Below are 25,129 nucleotides of genomic sequence, written 5' to 3' on the forward strand. Positions count from 1 at the left end.
GACTTTTTATTAGAAATACTTGTCTGTATGATCTCATGGAAAACATGTACACACATTGATAAGAGAATATTCACCTGAGAAGGCAGGTGTGGCGGGGGTCCCCTGGTCCCTGCATGGTCGGGTGGACGCTCTGGACACCCAGGGCTGGGCCTCCCGGGACATAACCCTGGCAGAGTGCTGCTCATGCAGGGGGCGGGCAGCCTGGAGGGAGGGCTGCACACAGGGCTGGCGCGTGAGCGATCGCGGTCTTGCTGTCCTTCAGCCCTGCGCACGGCGGGGGCACGGGGCACACCGGCCTCCGCCAGCCTGCGCGGTCCTGCTGGTCCCTGGCTTGTTGAGTCTGCGAGGCTTGATGGAGAATGAATCGCACACGAGGAAACACCACGCAGATGCTGTACACAGTCCAAACCTGGCCTCTGGTGCCAAAGCCAGCCGCCAGAGTCTTACAATAACTGTCATGTAGTGCAGTCAAGGAATTCTTTAGGAAGAAAAACACCAGCTGTGTTTAAGAATCAGCCTGAGGTCCTGATGTGTTCTTAGTGCTGGGACGCCCTCTTGCTTGTGGGGCGGGTGTTGTTCCTGGGCGCTGGCCTCCTGGTCTCGGTCCAGAGTCCAGCCTGTGAGGAACCACTGTGACACAGCTGTGAGGTGTCCGTCCTCTGTCCACCTGTCCTTCCACCTCGCCATTCACAGACAGCAGTGAGTGCCTCGTGTGCCCCTGGACCTTGTTCTTAGGGAAATTTCAGTTCTGCGTGTGACCCAAACCAGGCCGGCTGTGGCGGTGCTCGCGGGCAACACTCAGGGCCCCGTGCCACGGGGAGGGCATGGTGTCCTCAGGTCGGCCACACCACTGTCACCAAGGAGCTGTTCGTTTGTTGTTTGCAGCTTAGTCGACTAGGAAGAAGTTGTTTATCTAGTTAAAGATTTATTGTGATGGTGAAGCTTCATACTTTATTTTCCAGGGTGTGAAAGGATTTATTAGACAATGATTACCTTAGTTTAGAAACATAGGCTTCAATATTTTTTTTTTCCTGTCAAACAACTTTCCTGTCAGCTGAAGCATCCATGAGGAGACAGTAGGGTTATGCCTGCAGGTCAGGTTTGTTTCAGAGAAGCTTCTTCTGAGGATGGGCTCCGGTAGTAGCGGCTCCGTGCGCGCCAGGAGGCTGCCCCTCAGAGCGAGTCCGCTTCCTGCCAGGCAGCCGTGGCGGCTTGTTTTCAGCTCCCGTCCACAGACAGCACGTGCAGGGAGTTCTCCGGGGGAGGCTTTTCCCTGGGAACGCACGTGGCCCTTGTGATGGTGACAGCGTCACTGTGGTCACTGCGGGCCTCTCAGACGGGATCATGGACGTGTCCAGCTCGTGACTGACGCTCCTGCCATGAGGCTGGGCCTCCTCTCTCTGTGTCTGTCCGACCCGAGTCCAGCGGCGGTGAGCTTGTATAGGGCAGTCGGGGTCAGAGCAGCTCTCCTAAGGCCTGTGCTGGGCTCGTGGCAGTCGCCTTCCTGCCCTGTCCTCCCCAGTCTCCCAGTTTTGTACGATCCATGTAACCTTGTACGATCCATGTAACCCAGCCCTGTTGGCCTTGGGCCGCCCCAGCAGCCTCATTTCAGAGGCCCATCTCCACGGATGGTCTCACTCCGGGGTCCTGGGGGCCAAGCCCCAGCCTGTTGGCTGGTGGGGACTTGCTCTCTGGCTTAAAGTGTGACGACGTGGAGGGTGCTGGCGTGAGGGCCGCCCTGTCGGGAGAGACGGAGGAACACGTGTGCAGGCTCACCCTCCCTGTGTCTCTTCTGTCCTGCAGGCCTGGCAGCTGCGCTTCAGCCACCTGGTCGGTTATGGCGCCAAGTACTACTCCTACCTGATGTCCAGGGCCGTGGCGTCCATGGTCTGGAGAGAGTGCTTCCGGCAAGACCCTTTCAACAGGTAACAGACTTGGGGGGTTTCACAGCCCACACCCCTGCATCCGAGGCCAGATGCCCAGAGCTCACCTGGACCCTGCAGGAAACTGGGCCACTGTGAGCTGGGCGTCCTCCCCGGGGGGCCAGAGAGGCCAGTTCCAGTTCACGAGTCCCGAGAAGGCGTGTCCTTTAAAAGCAGAGCAGTAATTCCCATCTGGGCTTGCAGTCTCTCAGGGCGTCTTTTCCCCTCGCCACACAGCTGGTGGGGCTAAGGCGGGGGCCTCAGACGCCCCCGGCAGATACACGTCAGTCCCACATCCACGGCACAGAGTATTCTCAGAGGGGAGACAGAGGCTCAGAGGGGGCCTGTGATTTGTTCAAGGCCTCACAGTGAACAAACCAGACTAAGATGAAGTCTGCTAATCCCTAGTCCTTCACTCCCCCCAACCCCACCCCCCTCAGCTCTTCATGTCATTTGGCAAAAGCTTGAGTTTTCTCAGCAGTTAATAGTTATTCTCAGTTGAAGCTGATGTGATAGAGTCTCTAAGTGTTTTACATCCCAGTGCCCACATGCTATTTCATCTCCCACCCTCTGCACCTCCATGGACATTTGGGCTGCTGTGTAGATTTTATTACTTTCAAAGGCTCTAAAGCCTAAATTGAATACCATGAATCAACTCTGGGGATTATAGTTCTTTACTGAAGATTTATATAAAATAGACAAAATACTCTCTTGTTTAAAGGAATCACACTTTACTAGAAAACCACATATCCTTAAGTACATGTGTTCCCCAGCATTTGTACCTTGTTTATGTACGCATTCTCGCCTAGACATGCAGTTGCTATAATTTTATGGACATGTAAAAGTAAGCTAGTAAAAATACTCATTGGACTAGAAAATGTCTAAGCTCTATCAAAAGATCCTTTTTGATCCCAGTTCTGAAAAGTCTCCAGGCTGGAAGCCAGGCAGCAGAGCCAAGGCTGGCCGGGGCAGCCGTGGGCAGGCAGGCCTCTCGCTGCCTGTCCCCGGCCTCCGCCCATGGTCCTGTCTGGGGCACACGCCACCCCAGCGCTCCCTTTAGGACGGAGCCAGGATTAGCATCTGATGTCACTGTGTTTTTGATGCTGAAATGCTAGCAACATTCCAGGTTAGAGACCACAGTCACAAAATCGCCCACATAAAGAGCTTCCAAAAATAGTGGAATGAAAGCATTATTTACTTAACTTTAGTTATTTTGCATTAAAGGAGTTGCATTTTCTGTTTTAAAAAGTAGGCTTCCCTGGTGTTCAGATGGTAAAAGCGTCTGCCTGCAATGCAGGAGACCTGGGTTCGATCCCTGGGTCGGGAAGATCCCCTGGAGAAGGATATGGCCACCCACTCCAGTACTCTTGCCTGGAAAATCCATGGACGGAGGAGCCTGATAGGCTATAGTCCATGGGGTCGCAAAGAGTCGAACACAACTGAGCAACTTCACTTTCACTTTCAGCACTAAATAACTTGTTTTCAGGTGTCACTAGTTTGGAGAATTTCTGTCTGTAAGAGCGCCTCCAGTCTGCCTGTTTTGCTGCCCCCTTGGCCTCTGACCGTACCGAGGCCTCTACTGGACGTTTTTTGCCTTCACTCTTGCGTCACTGTAATTCTTCTGTTTGCTGGGTGCCATCTCCAATTCTTTGCTGAGAGAATGGCATAAATGATTTCAAATCTCTCCTCTTCACTGAAGTAATCCTAAAGATGATGGAAGAGGAGATGTGTAACACACAATCCTTTCTACAAAGCGCACGCTTGTTACAAACAAAGTGAAAACTGGAGTTGTCCTCTTAGAGTGAACGTATCACTGCTGGTCTCTGTAGAGTAAGGTGAAGATAGGAATCGGATGTTTAGAAACCAGAAGATGATGGAGGGTGGCTTCTGTGACTGTGACATCCGTGTGGCTTCATCTGGGGGCTCGGGGGTGTGGAGGGTGTCTGAAGGTGTGCTAACAACCCTCCTCTCTACAGGGCGGCGGGGGAGCGCTATCGCCGGGAGATGCTGGCCCACGGCGGGGGCAGGGAGCCCATGCTTATGGTGCAAGGTGAGCCGAAGTGAGACACGCTCTAAGGTTTTTGAGCTGTGTGTGTGTTTGTTTTGCATCATCTGTGATGAAAGCTGTTCATATTTTGTTTTTTCTTTTAAAGAGAGGATGCCTCAGCCTTGGACGTGGCTGTGAGGGTGTCTCATTGTGTCCCCAGATGACAAGTCAGTGACTGACTGACTTAAATGAGGAAAAAATTTCAGGCTTTAGCTCTCAAAATGTTACTAACACGCTAATCGGAAACTTGTTGCAAATTCTCAGAAAATTTGCCTTAGCTTTTGATGGGTTACAGTGGGTAGCCTAAAGAACTCATTTCTTATCTCTCCTGAAAGCCCAGCTATACACACTGTTAGAAATTGCATGGTTTTTTTTACTTGTTTAAAAATTAGAACCTACTTAAGTCTGCTCTGTGACATAGCACAGTGCTTGTTTTCCTGTGCGTTTTGGACGGAAATCTAATTGTGAATGGGAGAGACTGTCACGGTATTTCAAGGAGAGGTGGGTGGTGCTGGTGTCTTGGGGTGTGGGCATCACCATGGTAGGTCCTCTGACGGTGCAGCAGGAGGAGACCCCGAGTGGGGCGGCGCTGTCTTCAGGCTGAGCCCCGTGGTCCTGCTAGTGAGGGGTGAGGTGATGTCTGCTGCCCGGGTCTGTACTGCTGTCCTTGTGGGAAGGGCTGTGTCCATCCCAGCCCTGTGGCCGAGAGCTGCTGCCTGGGTCTGCACGACTGTCCTCACGGGAAGGGCCATGTCCATTCCGGCCCTGCGGCTGAGAGCTGCTGCCGTGCCTGGCGCTGGAGGCAACCCTGAGTGCACAGCCCTCCTGGGAGGGTACACACATCCAGGCTCGGTTTGCCTGACGCCACGGCAAGCGTGTAACGTGGGTCAGCCAGCCCAGCCTGCCATGCTTCGGGGTGAGCCCTGGCCTCCCCTCAGGATCACCTCGGGGCACCCTCGTGATGAGGCACTGACGGCTAACTCTCCCAAGCAGCCCCCTGAGGAGGCTGCTCCTTCTGCCCTCCCGCTGGTGGGGTCAGCTCAGGGCCAGCCTGCACATGGCAGGGCGCAGCAGAGCCAGGCTCAACCCTGTGCCTTCGGAGCCCAGGACAGCCGGCTGCACATTCTGTGTGGACTCAGGTAAACGTGCGTGCCCTTGGCTGGCGGGCCGTGGAGACGGGCAGCCGCTGTGCCAGGGGTCCTGGCAAGTGCTCCAGCGGTGGCACTCAGTGCGCCCTCCCGATGCCACGTCTGCACGCCCGTGCATGCAAACATGAGCCCACGCACAGCCCCAGCCAGAGGAGAATACTAAATCCTTTTCAGAGTTTCCTCTTTCGGTGTATTTTTTTCCTCTGCTTCTAAGATTGCTGTGTCATCTCTCCAGCAAGTCTGTTCTTCATATGAAACATTTTTGTGTCAGGAACCTTAGTATTTTTCCATGCTGAAACTCATACTCACAAGAGAAAAGCAAGCCTGTGGTTCAGACTAGAGAAGATAGAGCATCCAGATCGCAGTTGGCTCTGCTCACGGGCACTAACATCTTCCTGATACCATCCCCCAAGACCCACTCCTCCACACGCTTAGTTACCTGGCAGATGAACAGAGGGTGTGATGCCTGCTGTCACCCCACAGGGTGGGGTTTGTAGGACAAGACCATCGGGGGCATCCCCTCTTCGGTGTGCGTGCAGCCAGCCTGAGCCCCAAAGCAGGGCTGTCCTGGACTGTGGCTCACAGCCTTGGGCAGTGATGGACGAGTCAGAGTTGGAGGGACGGCTCGACCTCGCTGGTCTTACTCTTCTATGAAAACGTAGGTGCTTCGTCTGTGCTAACTACTTACTAGGGACACATCAGGGTTCTCTTAACTAGTGGGAGGTAAGGAAACAGAGCCCTTACTCTTAAGTTGTGTACCTCTGTGACCAAATAACAACTGATTAACCTCCTGACTGAGCTAAGAGTGAGCATTTGAGAGGAGCCTCAAGCCACTCGTCAGTCAGGACTCCCTGTGTCATGCTTGGGATCTGAGTGATGAACACTGCACAGGTGAGCTTTAAGGTTACTCACTCAGCGGGCAGGGTCTGCACGGATCTCCACACACACGGGCGTGGGCTTCTCTCCTAACTCTGCCCAGGAGCCTCGGGGTAAATCCACAGAATCCCTCTCAAAACTCTAAATGCCACTTGAAGAAAACAAAACAAAAAAAAAGCATTTCCTTCCTCAAAGGGGTCGGGGGGAAGTCCTTACACAGTAAAACAGAAGTGGATCTGCAGGTAGCAGCTCTGGTGCTTTACTGAATGACTTGAGATAGTCAGTTTCCCTAAGGGAGACAAAGTGTGGTTTATTTGCAGGGCGGGAAATGAACACACAGACTTAGAGAGTGGGCTTGTGAACTCGGTGCGGGAAGGCGAGGGGGACGAATCCAGAGAGTAACATTGACACACATACACGCCCTGTGTGAGACAGCTCGCTAGTGGGGAGTTGCTGTGTCACACGGGGGCTCAGCCCGCTGCTGTGTGATGACCCAGACGGCTGGGACGGGAGGGTCGCAGGGAGCCTTAAGAGGGAGGGGATATATGTGCACTTACAGCTGATTGACATTGTGGTACAGCAGAAGCTAACACGACGTTGTAAAGCAGTTATCCTCCAATTAAAAAGAAAAAGGGTTGGTTGTCTATGAAGCCCATGACAGAGTATCACAGTTATCAGATGCTTTGTTGATGCTATCAAATATTTGTCTGACGGAGAAGGCAATGGCACCCCACTCCAGTACTCTTGCCTGGAAAATCCATGGATGGAGGAGCCTGCTGGGCTGTAGTCCACGAGGTTGCTAGGAGTTGGACTCGACTGAGCGACTTCACTTTCACTTTTCACTTTCATGCTTTGGAGAAGGAAATGGCAACCCGATCCAGTGTTCTTGCCTGGAGAATCCCAGGGACGGGGGAGCCTGGTGGGCTGCCGTCTATGGGGTCGCACAGAGTCGGACACAACTGAAGTGACTTAGCAGCAGCAGCAAGGCATGTATTAGCACTTTTGGAGTCCCGGGAAGCTCTCTCTGAATATTATTGCCATGACATGAGTTACGCCTTTTGCCTATACTCAGTTTCTCCCTTTAAATTACAATCTAAAACGTTGGCACAGCTGTAATAAAATGATGCTATATGCAGGAAAAAAAAAAAAAAAACCACTTCTTTCTAATCTTCAAGTCAAAATTATGTCCTTATCTTGTTTTAAACACATCCATAGCACATATAAGGAGGATGTTTTAAGCAGAATATTTAGTTACTTAATCCTCCACTAAACACAAGATGGCAACACCTGACCAAATCCAAGAATTCTGGGGTAAGTTGCAATCTTTGCACATTCCATACCCCGCAGTGTTCTATGGTTTAAGCATCACATTTCTTGGTAATAAGAGAACTTACTTTTTTTAAAAAATAAAACCATGATGATATATGCTATATTCATTTTGTTATTTTCAAAAACATAGTAGAAAACTTTAGGTGTGCTGTGGTGAACAGTTTCTCTCACAAGCTCTTCAGAAATGGAATGGTTCTCTCGGAAGAAGATAAGCATGCAAGTGAGGTGGTACCTGGTGCCCCGGAGCAGGCTGGTGGGATCAGAGCAGTACTGTCTCACACTCTGAGGAGAGAGGTGAACTCCTCACAGGAGGGTCCGTCGTCCCTTGCAGACTGCTCTTTCTTCCATGTTATCCAAAGTTCTTGAGTAAGTGGCCCTTGTTTTGTTCCTAGGTTCAGATTTTATGTTTAAATGACTAGAAAAACCCAACGTGTTGAAAAACCTTCCCTTCTCATGCCTCCTGCCCTACTGCTCTCTGAACCCTGTGACCCCAGTCCTGCCCTCCATCCCCACGGACCCCGAGGCTCACGCCCCTCACACATCTTCCTCAGTTCAGCTGTAACGTCTGACTTGAGTCTGGGTGGGTCTTAGACTTGTGAGGATGTCAGTGGCCTGAACCTGGAGGCCTCAGTGATTCCCCAAAGTCTGTGTGTGTGTAATGCCACATCCTAACTCTTCCCATTGGCAAGCCCTGCCTGACGCCCCTGACCAGCAGTGAACTTCTCTGTCCCGTGTGTTCCCGTGAGCTCCTTGACTCCGTGGCGGATCCGTCCCCCTCGTGTGGCCCCTGGACGAGGCTGACCGAAGCCACGTATGCGCCCTGCCCACTGGGTCTGAGGTTTCTACCGCTGGTTGTGGGTCCCGGTGCCCCCTGCAGCCTCTGCACAGAGTTCTGTGGGGACAGGAAAGGGCAAAGCCCAAGAGTTTAGTCTTTCAAGTGGTTATTTTTTAAAAGTTTAACAGAAAAGTTTCTTTTCCCCTTTCCAGAAAAGAAACTCTTAGCTTTATGACTTCTGGCCAAAAGCAGTGTGCCCATAGACAGAGAATGTTCTAACTTGACAGAGTTTTAAAAAGCACCAAACATCAGATAAGATGAAAAGAAATGTAGATAAATGAGTCAGTTCTCAGTGAAACTCCCTTCAGTTTCTCTGTGTTGCCAGACTGACTCATGGAACCCAAGTCTAGAAGCCCACAGGGCCTCTCCGTAAGCTGATTAAAATCATAATACCTTACATTTCTGCCGAGCCCTGTGGTTTTCAAAACACATTCGTTTTTGCCCTAATTATCCTATATCATCTCTTCTAACTTGTTGCATATTATTTTTATTCAAGAAACAAGTCAGAATTTGTGGTTTGTATATTCCACAGGGCTACCCTTGTCCCTGTGTGTAAAGAGAACTTCGCTTTCGCATAGAAGCCTCCTTGGTCTGGGAGCACTCAAGCTTGTTCCGACACCTTCCTCTAGGGGAGAAGGTCTGATGCCCTCCCTGCTGGAGGGTCAGGGCTGGCCGGGGGTCCCCGCCTGGGAGAGGACCATGTGCTCAGGAGCACGCGTGGTCTGGTGTGTGTGTGTGTCAAGGGAGCCCAGCTCCCGATAAATGAATACACAGTGGCCAAAGCATCAACAATTTGAGCAAAAAAGTAAATAAGAGTTCCTTGGACTGCAAGGAGATCCAACCAGTCCATTCTAAAGGAGACCAGTCCTGGGTGTTCTTTGGAAGGAATGATGCTGAAGCTGAAACTCCAGTACTTTGGCCACCTCATGCGAAGAGTTGACTCATTGGAAAAGACTCTGATGTTGGGAGGGATTGAGGGCAGGAGGAGAAGGGGACGACAGAGGATGAGATGGCTGGATGGCATCACCGACTCGATGGACATGAGTTTGGGTAAACTCCGGGAGTTGGTGATGGACAGGGAGGCCTGGTGTGCTGCGATTCATGGGGTCACAAAGAGTCGGACACGACTGAGCGACTGAACTGAATTGAAGGCAGCGTTGGAACATCACACAGAGTAGACAGCATGAGTGCACCCTGACAGGAGTGACTGAATAAACAAACGGTATGGACCTCTCATGCGGGCGAACTCGGGTGTGTGCTGCAGGAGTGCCCCCCTCGAGGCACTGGGCACTGTGTCCCCCAAGTGTGGGCCACACGGTGACCCCTCTTTCCATCCTATGCTCTGGAAGGAAGGGAGGAGCACTGCCTGCCTGGTGTTCACGGTCAGCACCAGCGAGTCATGTTGATCCCGGCCCCTGGGGCAACGTGAAGTGATGGACGCCCCTCCCGGGTCCTCGTTCCCAGGTGGTCACAGTCAGGGCCCTGAGCAGAGTGTCGACTCTCAGAGGAGGTGGTGGATGGGCCCCACCGTGCCAGCCCCGCAGAGGGGCCGCCTGCAGGCTCTATTATGCGAACACACTTACGTGTTTACCTAGAAGGCCAGATGTTTCTCGGGCCATTAAAAACGTGATTGTGGGGGGTCCAACAAGATGGTGAAGTAGAGGAGGGCGTGGGACTCACCTTCCCTAAGAATGCATCAGAAATCCACGCACACGTGCAGTGATTCCCACTGGAACCTGGAGACTGGCGGCAGGACTCGTGCGTGGACAGCTGAGGGAGTGGGCACAGAGCTCAGGCCTGCACCCTGGGACCCCTCCCAGGAACTCGGGGAGGCAGAGACCACGCACTGGGGAGTGGGCCCCGCCTTCCAGGGCACAGGAGGCCACACAGCACTGCCCCATCACAGCGCGGGGACAGGCTGTGAGGGACATAGGGGCCTGCACCCGAGGCCGTGTCAGCCAAGGGCAGTGCCTGCGGGTACCCCGGCTCCAGCCCCGGCCTCCGCGGCGAGTCCCGTGCAGGGAGAAGGGGAAGCACCCCAGAGCAGAGAGGGCCCGGGCCTGATCTCGGGGCTCCTCTTCCAGCATCCTGGGGTCAGACCCCACCCCCCAGTAGGGCGGTGATGGCCAACGAGCAGAAAGGAAGCCTTACTTCACGCCTACCTCCAGTCCCACCACAGCAACAGCTTCCAGCTCACCCTGAGCAAACGCACAACGCCTGCCCAGGTCAGAGCCAGCTCTCCCCACAAAGGCCTCAGACTCGCACGGTCTGTATAGGAACGCACCCTCGTGACAACAGCCCTTCAACAGGTCCTGTTTCACCTGAATTCACAGAGGCAGAGGACGTGCTCTCAGTTAAAAAGCAAGAAAAAACCCTGAAAAATAAACAACAAATTACAAATGTATCAGATAAAGAGTTGAAAGTGTTGGTAATAAAAATGTTAACTGAAATAGAGAAAAGAATACACGAGCACAGTGAGAATTTTAATAAGGAACTAGAAAACGTGAAAAAGACCCAAGCAGAAATGAAGAAATTGAGTAACTGAAATTAAAAGACACTGGAAGGAATGAGTAGCAGATGGAGTGATACAGAGGAGCACAGAGGGATCTGGGAGAGAAGACGACGGGCATCACGTGGTCACCACAACAGACAGGTAACAGAAGAGTTAGAGAGACCTGAGCCTGCAGGACAGGCCTCCTGTCGAGGGTTAAGGAGGCTCTGGATGTGCCCCTCCCATTAGTGGGTATCAGACCCGAGTCTGCAGCCACGTCCCCCCTACTCCCCCGTCGTCTGTCTTGGAGGCAGGCAGCATTCTGTACAGTACCCCCTTCCAAGAGCTCATCACATTCTCTGCTTATAAACAGCACGGGTCAAACCTTCAGTGAACAGAGATGCAAAGACCTAAAAGTGAAGACAAGGTCAGTGTTTCCAACACAGAATAAACCAAGAAGAGAAGGTGCCCTCCCGGAAAGAGTGCAACTTTTCATTTTTCTAAACACATGGGTTGTGGGATCCCAGGAATTGTTGACAAAGCAGTCAGATAACCGCAGACACAGGCCAGAAACGGATGGGTGTTTCCTAGACCTGGGGTGTAGGTGACAGCTTTGCCCGGGTAGGAGGAGTCGCTTTCCCAGGAAGGGACAGGTCTTTCTGTCTGTAAATGTGGCCCCGGAGCCTTCATGGTCCTTGCATTTTCCTGCTGTTGATGTTGTCGGTGTTCCAGTGAATAAATTCAACCAACATACGTTTTGCTAGCAGTGAAGAAAAGCCTCTGGGGAAGGTAACTTGTGAGCAGAATTTAACTTGTACTGTGTTGACCGCACTTTGCTTCGCACACCGCATTTGTTCAGGCCCCGGCGAGTGGCCGTGTCCACTGCACGCTCCCTGTGGCTATGGGTCCAGCCCCTCTTCTCCCCCGGGCAGCCCAGGCTCCTGCCCCACAGCTCTGGGTGACCTGCTTGGTCACAGTCGCAGCATGGCAGCACAGCACAAGGAGTCGCTCTCAGGACAGGTTGGGGGCGGTGACAGGGTGACCAGCTCCGAAGAGGCTGGCGTTTGCGCTGGGAGGTGTGACTGCCTTCACAGAAGTAAGGCCGAGGCCCTTCCCCTCGCCCCCTAGGACGCAGAGCCCTCAGTGACCTGCAGGGCGAGGGCCGTGAGCCTCAGGCATCCCAGGGCAGAGCCCTGCTCAGCTTCTAGTGGAGAGATGGAGACACATTTGCTAACCAGCTCTTGAAACGTCCAGAGAGCACAGAGAAGGGACGTTTCTCTGGATTTAACCAGGTTAGCTCCTGAAACGTCATTTGCAAGGTGTCTCCTAGTGACTGAGTCTTTCTGACCGTCTCTAAAGAAACCCTCTCCTTGCGACCTTGTACATAACGTCAGTAATAACGAAACTAGATTGAGGATGACTGTACCTAAACCTGATTTTCTCAATTAGTAGTTCATCTTTACATTAAAGTCTGTAAGACGGGACAGCCCTCCCTTAATGTCCAAGTCTGCATGTCTCAAATACTTGACCCCATCACGGAAGTTGGGGTACATCAAGTAAGCCCTCTCCTTTTGGCACTGTGTGTGTTTAGCGGCAGGCTCGGGACAACAGCTGAACTCCACTCACATCCTCCCTTCAATCAGTTTAAACAAAACAGAGCTTTAATTTTAAAGATTTTTGAAAGTTTAAATCACACCCTCAAAATAACTATAATTTCAGCCCTACATTTTTGTCTTCTTCCTGCACTTTCTTTTCCCTTCAGGATGAGCATTTTATTAAAATGTTGCAGTAGCCTTGTACCCCAGTTTTCCTAAGATACTTGACATTGGATATTAGCCATTAAGACTGACTGCTGCTTTTGTATCTAGAGTTGAATGGACAGGAGGCGGAAAGGTGCTGGCAAGAGAAGCACAGTGAGAGCCACACTGAGCCTGGGGCCAGGGCCGCCCGTGCTGAGCGCGCTGCGTGTGTCCCCTCGTGTCTGTGGTCCCAGGGTGCTCGGGTGACCCTGTGGAGACGGGACTAGAAGAGTTGAAGCCCAGGCGCTCCCCACCCCTGTGTTGTGTGGACTGCTAGTGTCTCTGACTTCTTCTCCGGTAGACCACGGCACGCTCGCGTTGGGCATAGTTGTGTGCGTGTCGGGGCCGCACGTGCCAGATGCTCTGTCACCACGGTCGGTGGCTGAGTTGCCTCGTACCCTGATGCTCAGATGACACTCTCAGTGCCCCGGGCAGGATGTCCCAGGGATGGAGGTGATGGTGTCTCCGTCTTCCACATGGCAGTGGTTTCACGGCAGTGAGATCTCACTCAGTGAGGGTGCACGTGTGCGTGCCCACAGGCAGACTGCGGTCCTGACCACACACTGGCCAGCAGAACCTCCTCTTCTCGCGCAGAGAACAGGAATGAGGGAGCAAAGCGTGTTGGGGGAGCAGACGCAGGATGCAGCGGCCCAGGGCGACCACAGTGTCAGCAACGGGTGAATGGCAACCAGAGTCACAGCCGTGTGAACAGAACCTCAGTTCCCCGGAAGGAGCACCTGGGTGCTCCAGGCTGTAGCCTCCCTTTCGTAAAAGCACTGGTTTTTCAGAGGGCGTGGATGTGTTTGATGTGTGGGTGTGTTTGTTTAAGGAAGATGTGGAGCTTCAAAAGGCAAAATATTTTTTAACCCAGAAAGGTACTCAGTAAACGGAATTGTTAAATCTGACAATGAAACTGGGATAAACTAATGAGGAACAGGGCACGTCCGCAGCTCCACTTCCCACGTCTGCTCCCACCTGGCTGCACATGAGGGGCCCGGCCGCCCACAGGCAGGGCCTGGGGCAGAGCCCAGCTCCGAACAGCACAGGTACTGCTCGGCCGAGGGGCTAGGGAGGTTTTCAGTTCAAAGGAGGAATGGAGTTTCCCTTCTGGCTGATGTCCTTATTTTCCCGGGACTGACAGTAGGTAGTGGAACCACCTTTAGAGAAGAGCGTGGGCAGCCCAGTGTGGAACCCAGGAAACTTCGGAACGAGAGAGAGAATGGAACCAGGCGCCTGAGCCCCAGGAGAGCTGGTCCTCGCGTGAGCTCTGACCTCAGAAAGCTCACTTCACACAGCCAGGCCAGCTCAGGCTACAGTTTCCATCTATCTGGCCGAGTTTGGCACATAAAGTTATCTCAGCATGAAAAGTGGCCGTGAACTGTTGGGATGGGTGTTCAGACCCGAGGGCAGTCCACAGTCTGTATGGATGACCTTCAGTTTGGCATGTCCCATGAACTATTGGGATGGTTGTTTATACCTGAGGGCAGTCTACGGTCTGCATGGATGACCCGTGGTCCAGCGCATCCCATGAACTGTTGGGATGGGTGTTCAAACCCGAGGGCGGTCCACGGTCTGCGTGGATGACCCGTGGTCCGGTGCATCCCGTGAACTGTTGGGATGGGTGCTCAAACCCAAGGGCGGTCCACGGTCTGCGTGGATGACCCGTGGTCCGGCGCATCCCGTGAACTGTTGGGATGGGTGTTCAGGCCTGAGGGCAGTTCACGTGGATGACCTGCAGTCCGGGGTGTCCCATGTTGCCGGAGCCACGGCAGCTGAGTGTGTGGGCCAGTCACAGGCTGTCTCAGTGCTTCTGGTCCCTTCTTGTTTAAATTGTGGTAAAGTGTGTATGACACAAAATGTCCCGTTCTTACCGCTGTGAACGTGCAGTTCAGTGCGCCTCAGCCCCATGTGGCTATCGCCGCTGTTCATCCCCAGGACTCCTCCCCATCCCCATGTTCTCTTCAGTAAACCTTGTATCACAGCTGCTAACAGGTAGAAAATGGGTTGATTTTAGTTACCACGTCTGTTTCCTTCTTTCCCAAGATAAAGTTATGTCATCAAAAGCAGATGGAAAAGCCAGAGAATACAAAGCAAGCCATGATTCATTAGCTGGATAATCAGCTTGGGATTGTGTCCAATGATAAAACCCTAAATACTTGATCACAGACAGCATTTTGAAATTCAACTTGTGCAGAAAATAAGCAACCTCATCCTTCAGCCCTTGAACTTTCACTCTGATGGTTCTTGTTACCAGTTACAGGGCCTTTCCCACGTGTTCAGTGCACATTATTCAATTCTTACAGCAGTCAAGCTGTGTAGACGACACTCTGCTGGTGTTCTGGTCTTTAGACACACACCTCACTCACCAGTCGGCCTCCGCTCAGGCTGCCTCTTGCAGGAGTGAGTCTCCGAAGTCCAGTCTGGGCTGAAGGCCCTGAACCGGGTGCTTGACCAGGGTTACTCACCAAGCTCTGGCTCTAACCACCAGTGCCCTCTTTAGAGGCACCTTCAGTCTTGTTCAGGAAAGGAGAAATCTATCTTTCTGCTGTATTCCTCCTCGCTAACCCTTCAGAAGGAGACTTTGGGACAGTCAGCAGAGAGAACAGCCAGAAATTTGAGGTTGTAAGATGCTGGGCTAAGCCAAGGAATGTTCCCTTTGGCCTGAAAGCCCAACGTGCCTGGCGCTGGCCCCCACGGCAGCTCCCCTGGGGTGTTCAGAGCTGGGCTGTGGTCCCTAAACAGATGACGCCTGTAGGCCTTAACTCTCATAGAAACCTGGCTGACGTACCTTCATTTGAGCCAAGTACCGGCACTGTGCCTTAAATGTAGGAGTATGCTTGGCTTTTATCTCTGATTTAGAAAGAACAGGGGGGTGACCCACCCTGGCCGCCTCAGGTGTTGAGGGCCTGGCCTCGTGGGTGTAGGGGCCACACCCGCCCCTCTCATGGGCTCCGGGACACACACGCAGCCCTTGAGCGCCTGCCACATCATGAGGCCCATAGACAGAAGGGCAGATCCTTCCAGTTCCACCAGGAAAGAAGCAATTTCAGGAGGAACCACGCACTCTGGAGAGAGCATCCCCGTCTTCTTGCCCTACCCCCAGCACACCCCCCACCACAGCAGGTGGGGCTGGGGGCAGAGATGGACTCTCCCCTGTCTCAGGCCAAGACAGCTCTCACTGCCCGTCAGTGACCCGAAGAGATCTGATAGTAAAGCTTGCCTGTATGTCACCTGTTTCTGATATCTGTGGAAAGATGTGGTTATTTAAATGAGAAAAGAAAGAGCAGAAAGCACTTGCTTTTACTCCAAACCCTGGGTTTAGAAAGTTGGTCCTCAAACAAAAATATCAGTGTCCCCCGGGTATCATTAAATTCTCTTTAATAACTTGTGAACTAATCTCTGTATCAGGTGGGAATCTTTTTCAAAGAAACCACCAACTCAGGCTGACCAAACAGAAAGGAACTTGGGGGAACAGTGCAGAGGAGGCCGCAGAGTCAGGGGGTGAAGCAAAAGCCAGCTGAGAAAGCAGCTTCTGGGCTCCATGTCGGGGTAGACGATCCACTTGGGCACCCGTACCAGCTCACTGCCCTGGTGTCCACAGGCCTCCCGTCATTGTGACTGGGAGTGGGTCCCTGGGTGGCACAGGGCTGGCACCAAGCTGGGTTAGGAAGGCAGGAGGCCCCGTACCTGGGGCCCAGCTGCCCCCCAGACGCCCCAGTGTGGTGGCCAGGATGGCGTCCCCTGCGGGCACACACATAACCCTCAGCTAGCAGCCCCCAAGTGGCAGGCTACGGCGCTGCACACAGGCAAGCACCCAGAGCCTGCCCCGGAACCCCTGGAGACCCTAGTTCACTGCCATCAGGCCTGGGACAGCCTCCCGGTCCTCCAAGGTCGTGAACACACTGGTTTAGCAGAGCAGTCGAGACAGGAACGTTTGGGCTTGCCCCAGGTTTTATCAGCCCGTTCGCCTCTCGGGGAAAAGGAGGAGGAAAATAAATGAAATCGTCATCGTAACTGCTTTACGGGCTGTTCCCTGTGGGCCTGTGGAGGGTGGGCAGGTGGGACTCTGCTTCCCTGAGGGTTCCCTGCAGCTGGTCTGTCTTACACCTCCACCCACGTGTCCCTCTGAGGGGGAAAGTTATCCTCGGTTTTGTTTTACAGTCTCAGCTCCCTGTGCCCCCCACCCCTGCCCTCCAGAGAATGCGTGTCAACTCCACCCGCTCTGGACTTGGCCCTCCAGCGGGTTCTGGGGGCGCCTACAAAACTGCTCATCTCATCACCACCCTTTTAAGACTTAAGACTTGACACAGAGAACATCTTCACCAGCTTTATAAAAAAAATCCACGTGTTGCTGGAATCTTTACCATCTACATATGTAAATGCTAAATTCAGTTTTTCTTATTTGTGGAACTGCCTGAAAACATTTTGTTTTTAATTCCCTGTGTAGAAGTTGTTAGTTCATGTTGACACTTGCAAACACTTAGATCTAACTAAAGCGAGGACACTGCAGCCGTGTGGCAGGAGCGTTCCCGCCCCGGTAAGTTGGTGCGTCATCTCTGAACCTTCATCTTCACCGGTCGCAGCACACACACCACGGTCCAACCACTCCTCTTGGGCCAGGTTTTAGTTAAAACTCCCCCGAGCGTGTGTGCATCTCTCTGCTTGCCCCACGGCGGCCATCCTCTGAGATGCAGAAGTGGCTGCAGGTGGCCCTGGAGAGGGTGTGGCCCTGAGGTGGAGGGTCCTGTGTCCGTGGACAGCTGGTGGAAGTAACAGGAACACTTCAAGGGACTGGCGGCCGCACTTCACTGCACAGGTCAGCCCCACCTTCTGACAGTTCTAACCATTTAATTAGAAGCAGTTTGTAATTACAGGATGTTTCAAATGTTACAAGGAAGGGAATGGTGAAACAGGATAACACATCTGACCAAAAGTCATGTTTCAGTGTTTGCCCCACAACTATTCTCTGCATGAGAACCCTGGCCCGTGGGAAATGCGCAAACGGGGTTTACTGCTCTGCTTACGTGAAAGCCTGCGTCTCAAAGACACGGTGGAAGGCGCTGCCTGGCCATCGTCAGAGCCATCACATCTCATGACTATTTTACTATAAAAAAAAAATTGCTTTGAACTTTAGTTTTGCAATTAAAGACACAGCAACAAAATTCTCTTCCAAGAGCCGTCCTTATTCCTCAGATGGTCCCTGTGATGGAGATGTGAGGACCTGGATTTGAATGCAGATCAAAGTGTTTTGGGCTGTGGTGAGACTATGACGGCATCCGTATTGTTGCTGAGCACGTGGGGTCTCGTGAGGGGCCGTCGAGGACGTGTTGGCACGGCTGCTGTGTGTCCACTGTACAAGCCAGGCCTTGGCCAGCCCCAGTGGCCGTGTTCCCCAGTGGGGGTGACCGTGTCTGTGGGTCCAGCCCTAGGCCTGCCCGAAGCTCTCTATGTTCCACTGCAGATGGTGGCCTGGGTGGGAGCACCCCCGGCCCCCAAACGTGGTTCCTTGCACTCCTGGTCAAGTGGGCTCCAAGGGTGTAGTAATATCTCCAAAACATATTTGGGTCTAAATCTCTAAGCTAAGTGTTGGTGAGATAGTATAAAAAAGGCAATAAAACAAGAAACCACTCAGAGCCCAGGCACTGCCTGGACACCCTGAAATGGCCTCGTTCCCAGCTTGTGGCTCCTGAGGCCGAGTGTCCCCGACCGTGTGGACGTGCTGTCCATCTCTTTCGCTCTGTGCTGTCCCTGAGCGAGCTGGCTGACCGTCTGTCTCTCTGTTGGCAGGTATGCTTCAGAAGCGTCCTTCTATCGATGACTTCGTAAACACCCTCGTTTCCGACCTGGACCTAGACTTCGAGACCTTCCTCATGGATTCTACATGAGGGAGACCTTTAGATCAGGGTCCTTTAGATCAGGGTCATGGTGACGCTGATTCTGTTGTAAGCGCTGTAGCTACAAACACTTGTTTCTGAGTTCCGTATTCACTTCTGTGATAACTTGTGAAAAGCCTCAAACCCGTGGATCTTGGAATAAATAATTTTTTTTTTAAATTATGCTGGCTTTTAGCTTGTTTGGCAGATTCTGCATGATTTCTGAAGACAACTGTATAGGTGGCTGAAAGTGGAGCAGTCAGTTATGGCGGTGGAGAAACCACGTATGGTCTCCACAGTGCGTGTGAGTGGCTGCCCTGGCTCCTCCCGCGAGGTTAGGGATGGACCGCACAGGCGCACCTCTGACCTGACGAGGAATACACAGAACTGCAGCACAGCAAGGGAGTCGTGTGTCAAGTTCAGCCTCTGACGAATCTGGAACCGAGATGCAAACGCTGTCTCTGTCCTAAACATCACTGCATACCGTATCGCCATGTGTTAATTACAGGAAGGACTTTTTTTTTAGGTCAAGGTGAGTTTATTGTCCAAACATCATAATCTAATTGCGTCCAGAACCATTTTCAAGTCCACCTAATTTAAGCTAGTCACAAAAAACAGTTTATTATTTTTAAAAATCACTTCACACTGACAAGATAGGTCCTCTGAAGAGGCAGCTTGGCCGTACCACATCACCATCGTAGGCAGGACGGCACTGTCTCTTGCGCTTCCTAGAAACTTTCCGTGTGTACTGACCATGCCACTTCAGCACTGGCTCGCACGCCCACCACACACACACACACACACACACACACACACACACCTCATAGAGCACATGGTGAGAGGAACGTTGACTTACTGTTGTATCACACTCGTTTTAAAGCAAAGAAATTATAATAAAAGAAAGTCTAAGACAAGAAGCTAAGAGAGCAAGTGATCAGAGGTACGTGCTACAAGGGTAATGAACATAATGAAAGAAATCCAACTGCCCCATGGACGCTGGGGATTTCAGAGTCGGCCAACAGCAAGAAACTGAACTGATTGAAGAAAACCACGAGGTTTTTTTAAAGGACAGGCATCTGATAAAATACACTGGCTGTGGTAACAGTTACAGTCCGCGAGGCATGTTCTGCAAAGTTCTAAGCGAAGGGAGGAACGCAGCAGCTACAGCATACAGAGATATGTTTGCTGACAGCTTCTGGAGATCTAAGCCAAGAGACAGGTCTGACAGCCCTCTCTTATCTAGAAGCAGAGACCTAGGGATGTGGAGCCGGGGTTCCAGCTGAAGGGACTGTAGGACAGTTCAGATTAGTTGCTCAGTCGTGTCCAACTCTTTGTGACCCCATGAATCGCAGCACGCCAGGCCTCCCTGTCCATCACCAACTCCCGGAGTTTACTCAAACTCACGTCCATCAAGTCAGTGATGCCATCCAGCCATCTCATCCTCTGTTGTCCCCTTCTCCTCCTGCCCCCAATCCCTCCCAGCATCAGGGTCTTTTCCAATGAGTCAACCCTTCGCATGAGGTGGCCAAAGTTTTGGAGTTTCAGCTTTAGCATCAGTCCTTCCAATGAACACCCAGGACTGATCTCCTTTAGGATGGACTGGTTGGATCTCCTTGCAGTCCAAGGGACTCTCAAGAGTCTTCTCCAACACCACAGTTCAAAAGCATCAGTTCTTCAATGCTCAGCTTTCTTCACCATCCAACTCTCACATCCATACATGACCACTGGAAAAACCATAGTCTTGACAGTATTTAATAAGTTTTTCCTGCCTTCAAAGTCAAGGATTTAATTATAGGCTTTAGTTTAAAATGACACCTGCTAGCAGCCTCTTCCAGCTTCTCACTGAAAGACCAGTGACGAAGCAAAAAGGTAAGGTTAAAAATCCCCAAAACTAGGACACATGTCCAACCTTCTCCAGGCTAGAAACAGATGAGTCACATGGAGAAACGTCAGTGATCCCCCCCACCATGCAGGTCCACCTGGATGCTGGGGCAGGGGGCTCCTGAGGTGTCACACGGCTAACACACCTGAGGTCTCACAGCTACACACCTGAGGTCTCACACGGCTAACATACTGCACTCCAGCCCGGGAGCAGCACCCTGCAAACCACCTGTTGCCCTTCTGCCTTCATCCTCTCCTGGCTCCTCCCCTGGTGAATTTCTCTGTGAACACGTGGAAACACCAACGCCCAGAGGATCCTTGGGCAGGAAGGAGGGCAGGCCTGCACCCGTGCCCCTGCCCCTCATCCCATGGGAGCTGAGGGGTGATGCAGGCCATGGGCAGAGCTGGGTGTGCCCCCCTCCCTGCCCATGGTCTCTGAGCTGGGGAAGGGATATACTTGCTGGACACAAACGCTGACTCTCGTCTGGGAAACGGACCTGGAGACACTGACACCAACGTGCTGTCAGTTACAGGTAAGTTTGAAGAGGACCTTCGGCAGCTCCAGGTGTACCCGGCACCGAGCCCCTGGGCCTTTCTCCTCCCTCTTCAGTGAGGGTGAGCGAGTGGCACAGGAAATCACAGGGAGCCTCAGAGAAAGGAAGGGAGAGTTACCTGAAAGATGCCAGAAGATCCCAACTTGGAACGTTACTTTGTTTTTAAATATTTTGTGTTGAGGTCTAGCCAACCAACAATGTGGTAGTTTCAGGTGATCAGCGAAGGGACCCAGCCGTACATATACATGTATCTGCTCTCCCCCAGACTCCCCTGTGTCCAGGCTGCCGTATGACATTGAGCAGAGGTCCCTGTTGCTCTAGACTAGGTCCTTGTTGGTTACTCATTTTAAATGTAGCAGTGCAGGACACTGTTTTTAAAGGGACGAAGGCACATTGCAGAAAACATCTCAGCTATTCTTAGACTTGAGAAAATGGTCTTTATGAAGCTGAAAGCCATCAAGAAAGAACAGGCAGAAATTTAAAAATAAGAGAAGCTAAAAAAAGAAGACAGAGTAAGAAGAAAAGTGGAGAAACTGATTATGGTGCAGTGATTTAAAACACTATCAGAGCAGACAGGAGCAGAACTGCCAAGGAGACATGAAGAGCGCTCTGAGTGTGGGTTAAGTGCAGACACGCTGTGAGAGCCGGGAGCCAGGGAGCAGCCAAGGGTTCCAGGTGGAGCCAGGACGGCTGGGACAGAAGCAGTCACCACGCCCTAGTTCTCGTGTCCTGTGTCCCCAGAGCTCAGGACAGTGACCAGCACATCGAGGGAGCTCTGCCGAAGACACGCCCTTCAGTGAATTTAAGGAAACTCTTCTAAGATTAAAAAAAAAAAAAAAAGAATGTGTAATTTCAGAGGGAATCCTTTCTGGCCGCCCAACAATGTAATGTGCTAAATGCCACTGAACTATGCAATCAGAAATGGCTTAAACAGTAAAAATTTTTGTTGTGTATGTTTTTAAAGTATGTTGTGTATGTATTTAAAGCTAAATAAATGCAAGCAGAGAGAGAAGCGAATCCTGCATTCCAGATCAAAACAGAACAGTGGAGAGAGACCCCAACGAGACAAAATCCGCCTTGTCTTTTGAGAACTTAAATATAATCGAGATTATAAGCCAACTGACCTCCAGTGGGACATTTCTCAGGAGTTGTTAGTGTTCCACAAACTTGGAAGGGTCCTCTGTTCCATACATTTGGGAAATACAAGTGAGCTGTGAGTTTCACCATCTCAGCAGCAGACCCATCCACAACACATTTCCTGAATGTGTGTGATGACAGCACCCACCTTTGTTGGAGGACCTACCAGTGATATTCTTCAGAACACTAGGGACTAGGTGCTAAAAACCATCCAACAAGTAACAAGGGGCTTACATGTAAAGGAACAAAACTCACGGTGTTCTAGAAGTCAGTGGTTCATCACTGTGAAAAGTTGAAGGACAGTGAAGTTTTGAGAGGCGAAGGCTAAGATGCAGAATGGCATTCTCAGATACACACAGGCTCTGGAAACTATCCAGCTTTGTACTTTTTCTTTAAAAATCACTGGAAGAATAAGTAATTTAGATCAAGAGTCAAAGCAGAGGAAACCCCAAGGAGCTCCTGAGAATGCTAGGGGTCACTGCCTCTCTTCTCTACTACAGCTGGATAGAGCATAATAGCAAATTATTTTATTATGAATGCTTTTCCTTGTGATGGGAATAAACCCATAACACAGAAGTTTCTCTGGGAAAAATTCTCTCCTGTACTTAGGGCTTACCACCAGCTTCCAAAAACCCAATTTAAACTACTTGTGAAAATGTAAACAGGAAAAAAAAATCCAGAGAACTGAAGAATAATGAATAAAATGTTACTGTGATTGTCTTTAATATTGAGATTTTGGCCTTTTTTTCCCCTTCTATTTCCAAATAAAAAAAAATAGGCAATGTGTTAATTTAAAAGTAATTTAAAATTTACAGAAAGTTTAATCATGACAGCCAAATGTAAAAGCATGTTTCCAGTTCTGAAGAAACGTTAATACCTGGATGATGTAAGCAAGTTCAGAAAATGTCTCTGAGACATTCAGGCACAATCTGTATGGGCAGAAATTGCATGGATACCCAGGCTTCAGGCTGATTTCCTCTCAGTGGTTGAGATAAGTATGAACAGCAGTGCCTGACATTCATTTTCAGTTCATGAAGAACTTTATCACGTGGTCGTCCTGCCTGTGGCCTGCTGGCAGGAGGTCACAGGGCAGGTGGTGTCAGGACACTGTTGTGATTGTGGGGCAGGCGGGCCGGCCAAGTGTCGGCCACTGGGCTGGTCACGCTGATGCGGGACTCCTGGCCTGCGCCCGTCCCGGCACCGCGTCTTCAGAGAGGATGCAGTCTTCTGCAGGCACCCACGTGCACGTTCAGACAGAGCGCTGGGCGCTCACACAACCCACCGGGCCACGCAGCCTGAGGGCGCTTGTGGTCTTCCTGCTTGAAGAAGCCCATGCCCATGGACAGACCACAGATGTGACATGTCACAGCATCAGACCAGGAGGGACGAGGTAGGGGGATGGAGAGAGGAGGCCACTTGCAAAATTCACCTACAGAACTTGCTGTCTATGATTGGGGGTGGGTGGCACCTACGAGCTCATCTCAATTGTGATTCGACTTTAGAAAACTGTGTGGGAAGCAGCACCGGAACAAGCCTGTGGGGGCCACTGGGACCGTCCGTTGGGTTCATAAACAGCTTAACCTATACCTCTCGAGTAAGACCAACAGCAGCAATGAGCTGCCCTCCAGGCCTGTCCCCACGCCACACCTACACAGACCAGCAGGTGCTGGGTGCCCTTCTGCCCTCCAGACACCCTGCAGCCAGGGTGACTGCCCTCCACAGGCAGCTTACCTGTTCATTGTTTCCTCCAACTTTCATTATGCCTTGCGTGAATGCTTAGCCTATTAATTTTCAGCCTATCTTCTTTTCTGAGATATGCATTTAAGTCTATCAACTTTCTCCTCCTCAGGGACCCTGGACTTCTTATCAACCTACCTAGGAATTGACTCATTTTCATTGCACTATGGTCAGAATCCATATTCTCTACTATTTGTCTTCTGCAGTTTACTGACACCAACCTTACAGCCCTGTGTACGGTCACTGCTGTAAACATGTTAGGTGCAGTTGGGAAGAACTATAAAACGTGTATTTTATAGTTGTTAGGTGCAAGATGCATTTTCTTTATCTATTGTCTGCTTAATCTGCTGTAATACAACTGAAAGATGTACTAAAACCCTCTTGCCATAACTGGAGGTTTACCTATTTATCACCATAATTTCAGAGAAGGCAATGGCACCCCACTCCAGTACTCTTGCCTGGAAAATCCCATGGACGGAAGAGCCTGGTGGGCTGCAGTCCATGGGGTCGCAAAGAGTCAGACACGACTGAGTGACATCACTTTCACTTTTCGCTTTCATGCATTGGAGAAGGAAATGGCAACCCGCTCCAGTGTTGTTGCCTGGAGAGTCCCAGGGATGGGGGAGCCTGGTGGGCTGCCGTCTATGGGGTCACACAGAGTCGGACATGACTGAAGCGACTTAGCAGCAGCAGCAGCAGCACCATAATTTGGTCAATTTTTGCTTTTAGATTTGAGGCCTCACTGCTAATTACAAACAAATTTAGGAATATTTTATCTTCCTGGTAAAATTTTAAATCATTATGATATGATTCTCTTTATCTCTAGTTATACTTTTTAGCTGAAAACTTATTTTGACTAATTCATTATAACTACACGCATTTTCTTTTGTTTAAATTTGCATGATGTCTTTTTTGCTCCTTCACTACATCATTACACGTTTGGTGTGTCTTTACATGCTATAGAGCATTTACAGTTTAGAGCATGTCTTTACAATTATAGAGCATGTCTATACATGCTGCTATATTGCTTCTCATTCTGATATTCTGTCTTCTAACTGGATCACTTAGTTCATTTATGTTTCGTGTAAAGCACTAGTGATTTTCTGGGCAACTCGGAACACTCAAAAAGTGGGCTGAAATCCTACAAGAGCTACTTTTCTGGTTCTCCTTACTCCTGTCAGCACCCGGTCCTAAAGCAGGGGAGCTACCCAAACGTCTGGCTGACCCTCACTCCCTGGAATGGCCCTGCAGGGCTGTCAGAAGTGTGGTGCAGTCTCAACACTGCCTTTTCCACACAAACATTTCCAGAGCAAAGACACCCTGAGTGCCGAAGCCCTCCTACTCTCCCCCTAGTCACAACCGGGTCCCTGTTACACAGTTAGCCCATGTGCCTGGTCCACCGTGACAGCAACCTGCAATCCTGCCCCTCAGAGACCTAAACACACAATCACCACGTGACCCAGCCACTCCACCCGTAATTCCACACCCAAAGTTACTGAA

General features: G+C 51.2%; 1 protein-coding gene across 1 annotated transcript in view; it reads left to right on the top strand.

Moving 5' to 3' along the window:
* Window positions 1-18,500, top strand: part of MIPEP (mitochondrial intermediate peptidase) — an 83,939-nt gene extending 65,439 nt beyond the window's left edge. Inside the window, exons 17-19 of the mRNA XM_061434952.1 lie at window positions 1,804-1,925; window positions 3,899-3,972; window positions 18,235-18,500. Of these exons, the coding sequence (XP_061290936.1) occupies window positions 1,804-1,925; window positions 3,899-3,972; window positions 18,235-18,332 (294 nt within the window). The 3' untranslated portion in view covers window positions 18,333-18,500. The remainder of the gene's footprint in view (window positions 1-1,803; window positions 1,926-3,898; window positions 3,973-18,234) is intronic.
* Window positions 18,501-25,129: the final 6,629 nt, after the last annotated feature.

The sequence above is a fragment of the Bos javanicus genome, chromosome 12 (genome assembly GCF_032452875.1).
Source record: "Bos javanicus breed banteng chromosome 12, ARS-OSU_banteng_1.0, whole genome shotgun sequence".
Lineage (NCBI taxonomy): Eukaryota > Metazoa > Chordata > Mammalia > Artiodactyla > Bovidae > Bos > Bos javanicus.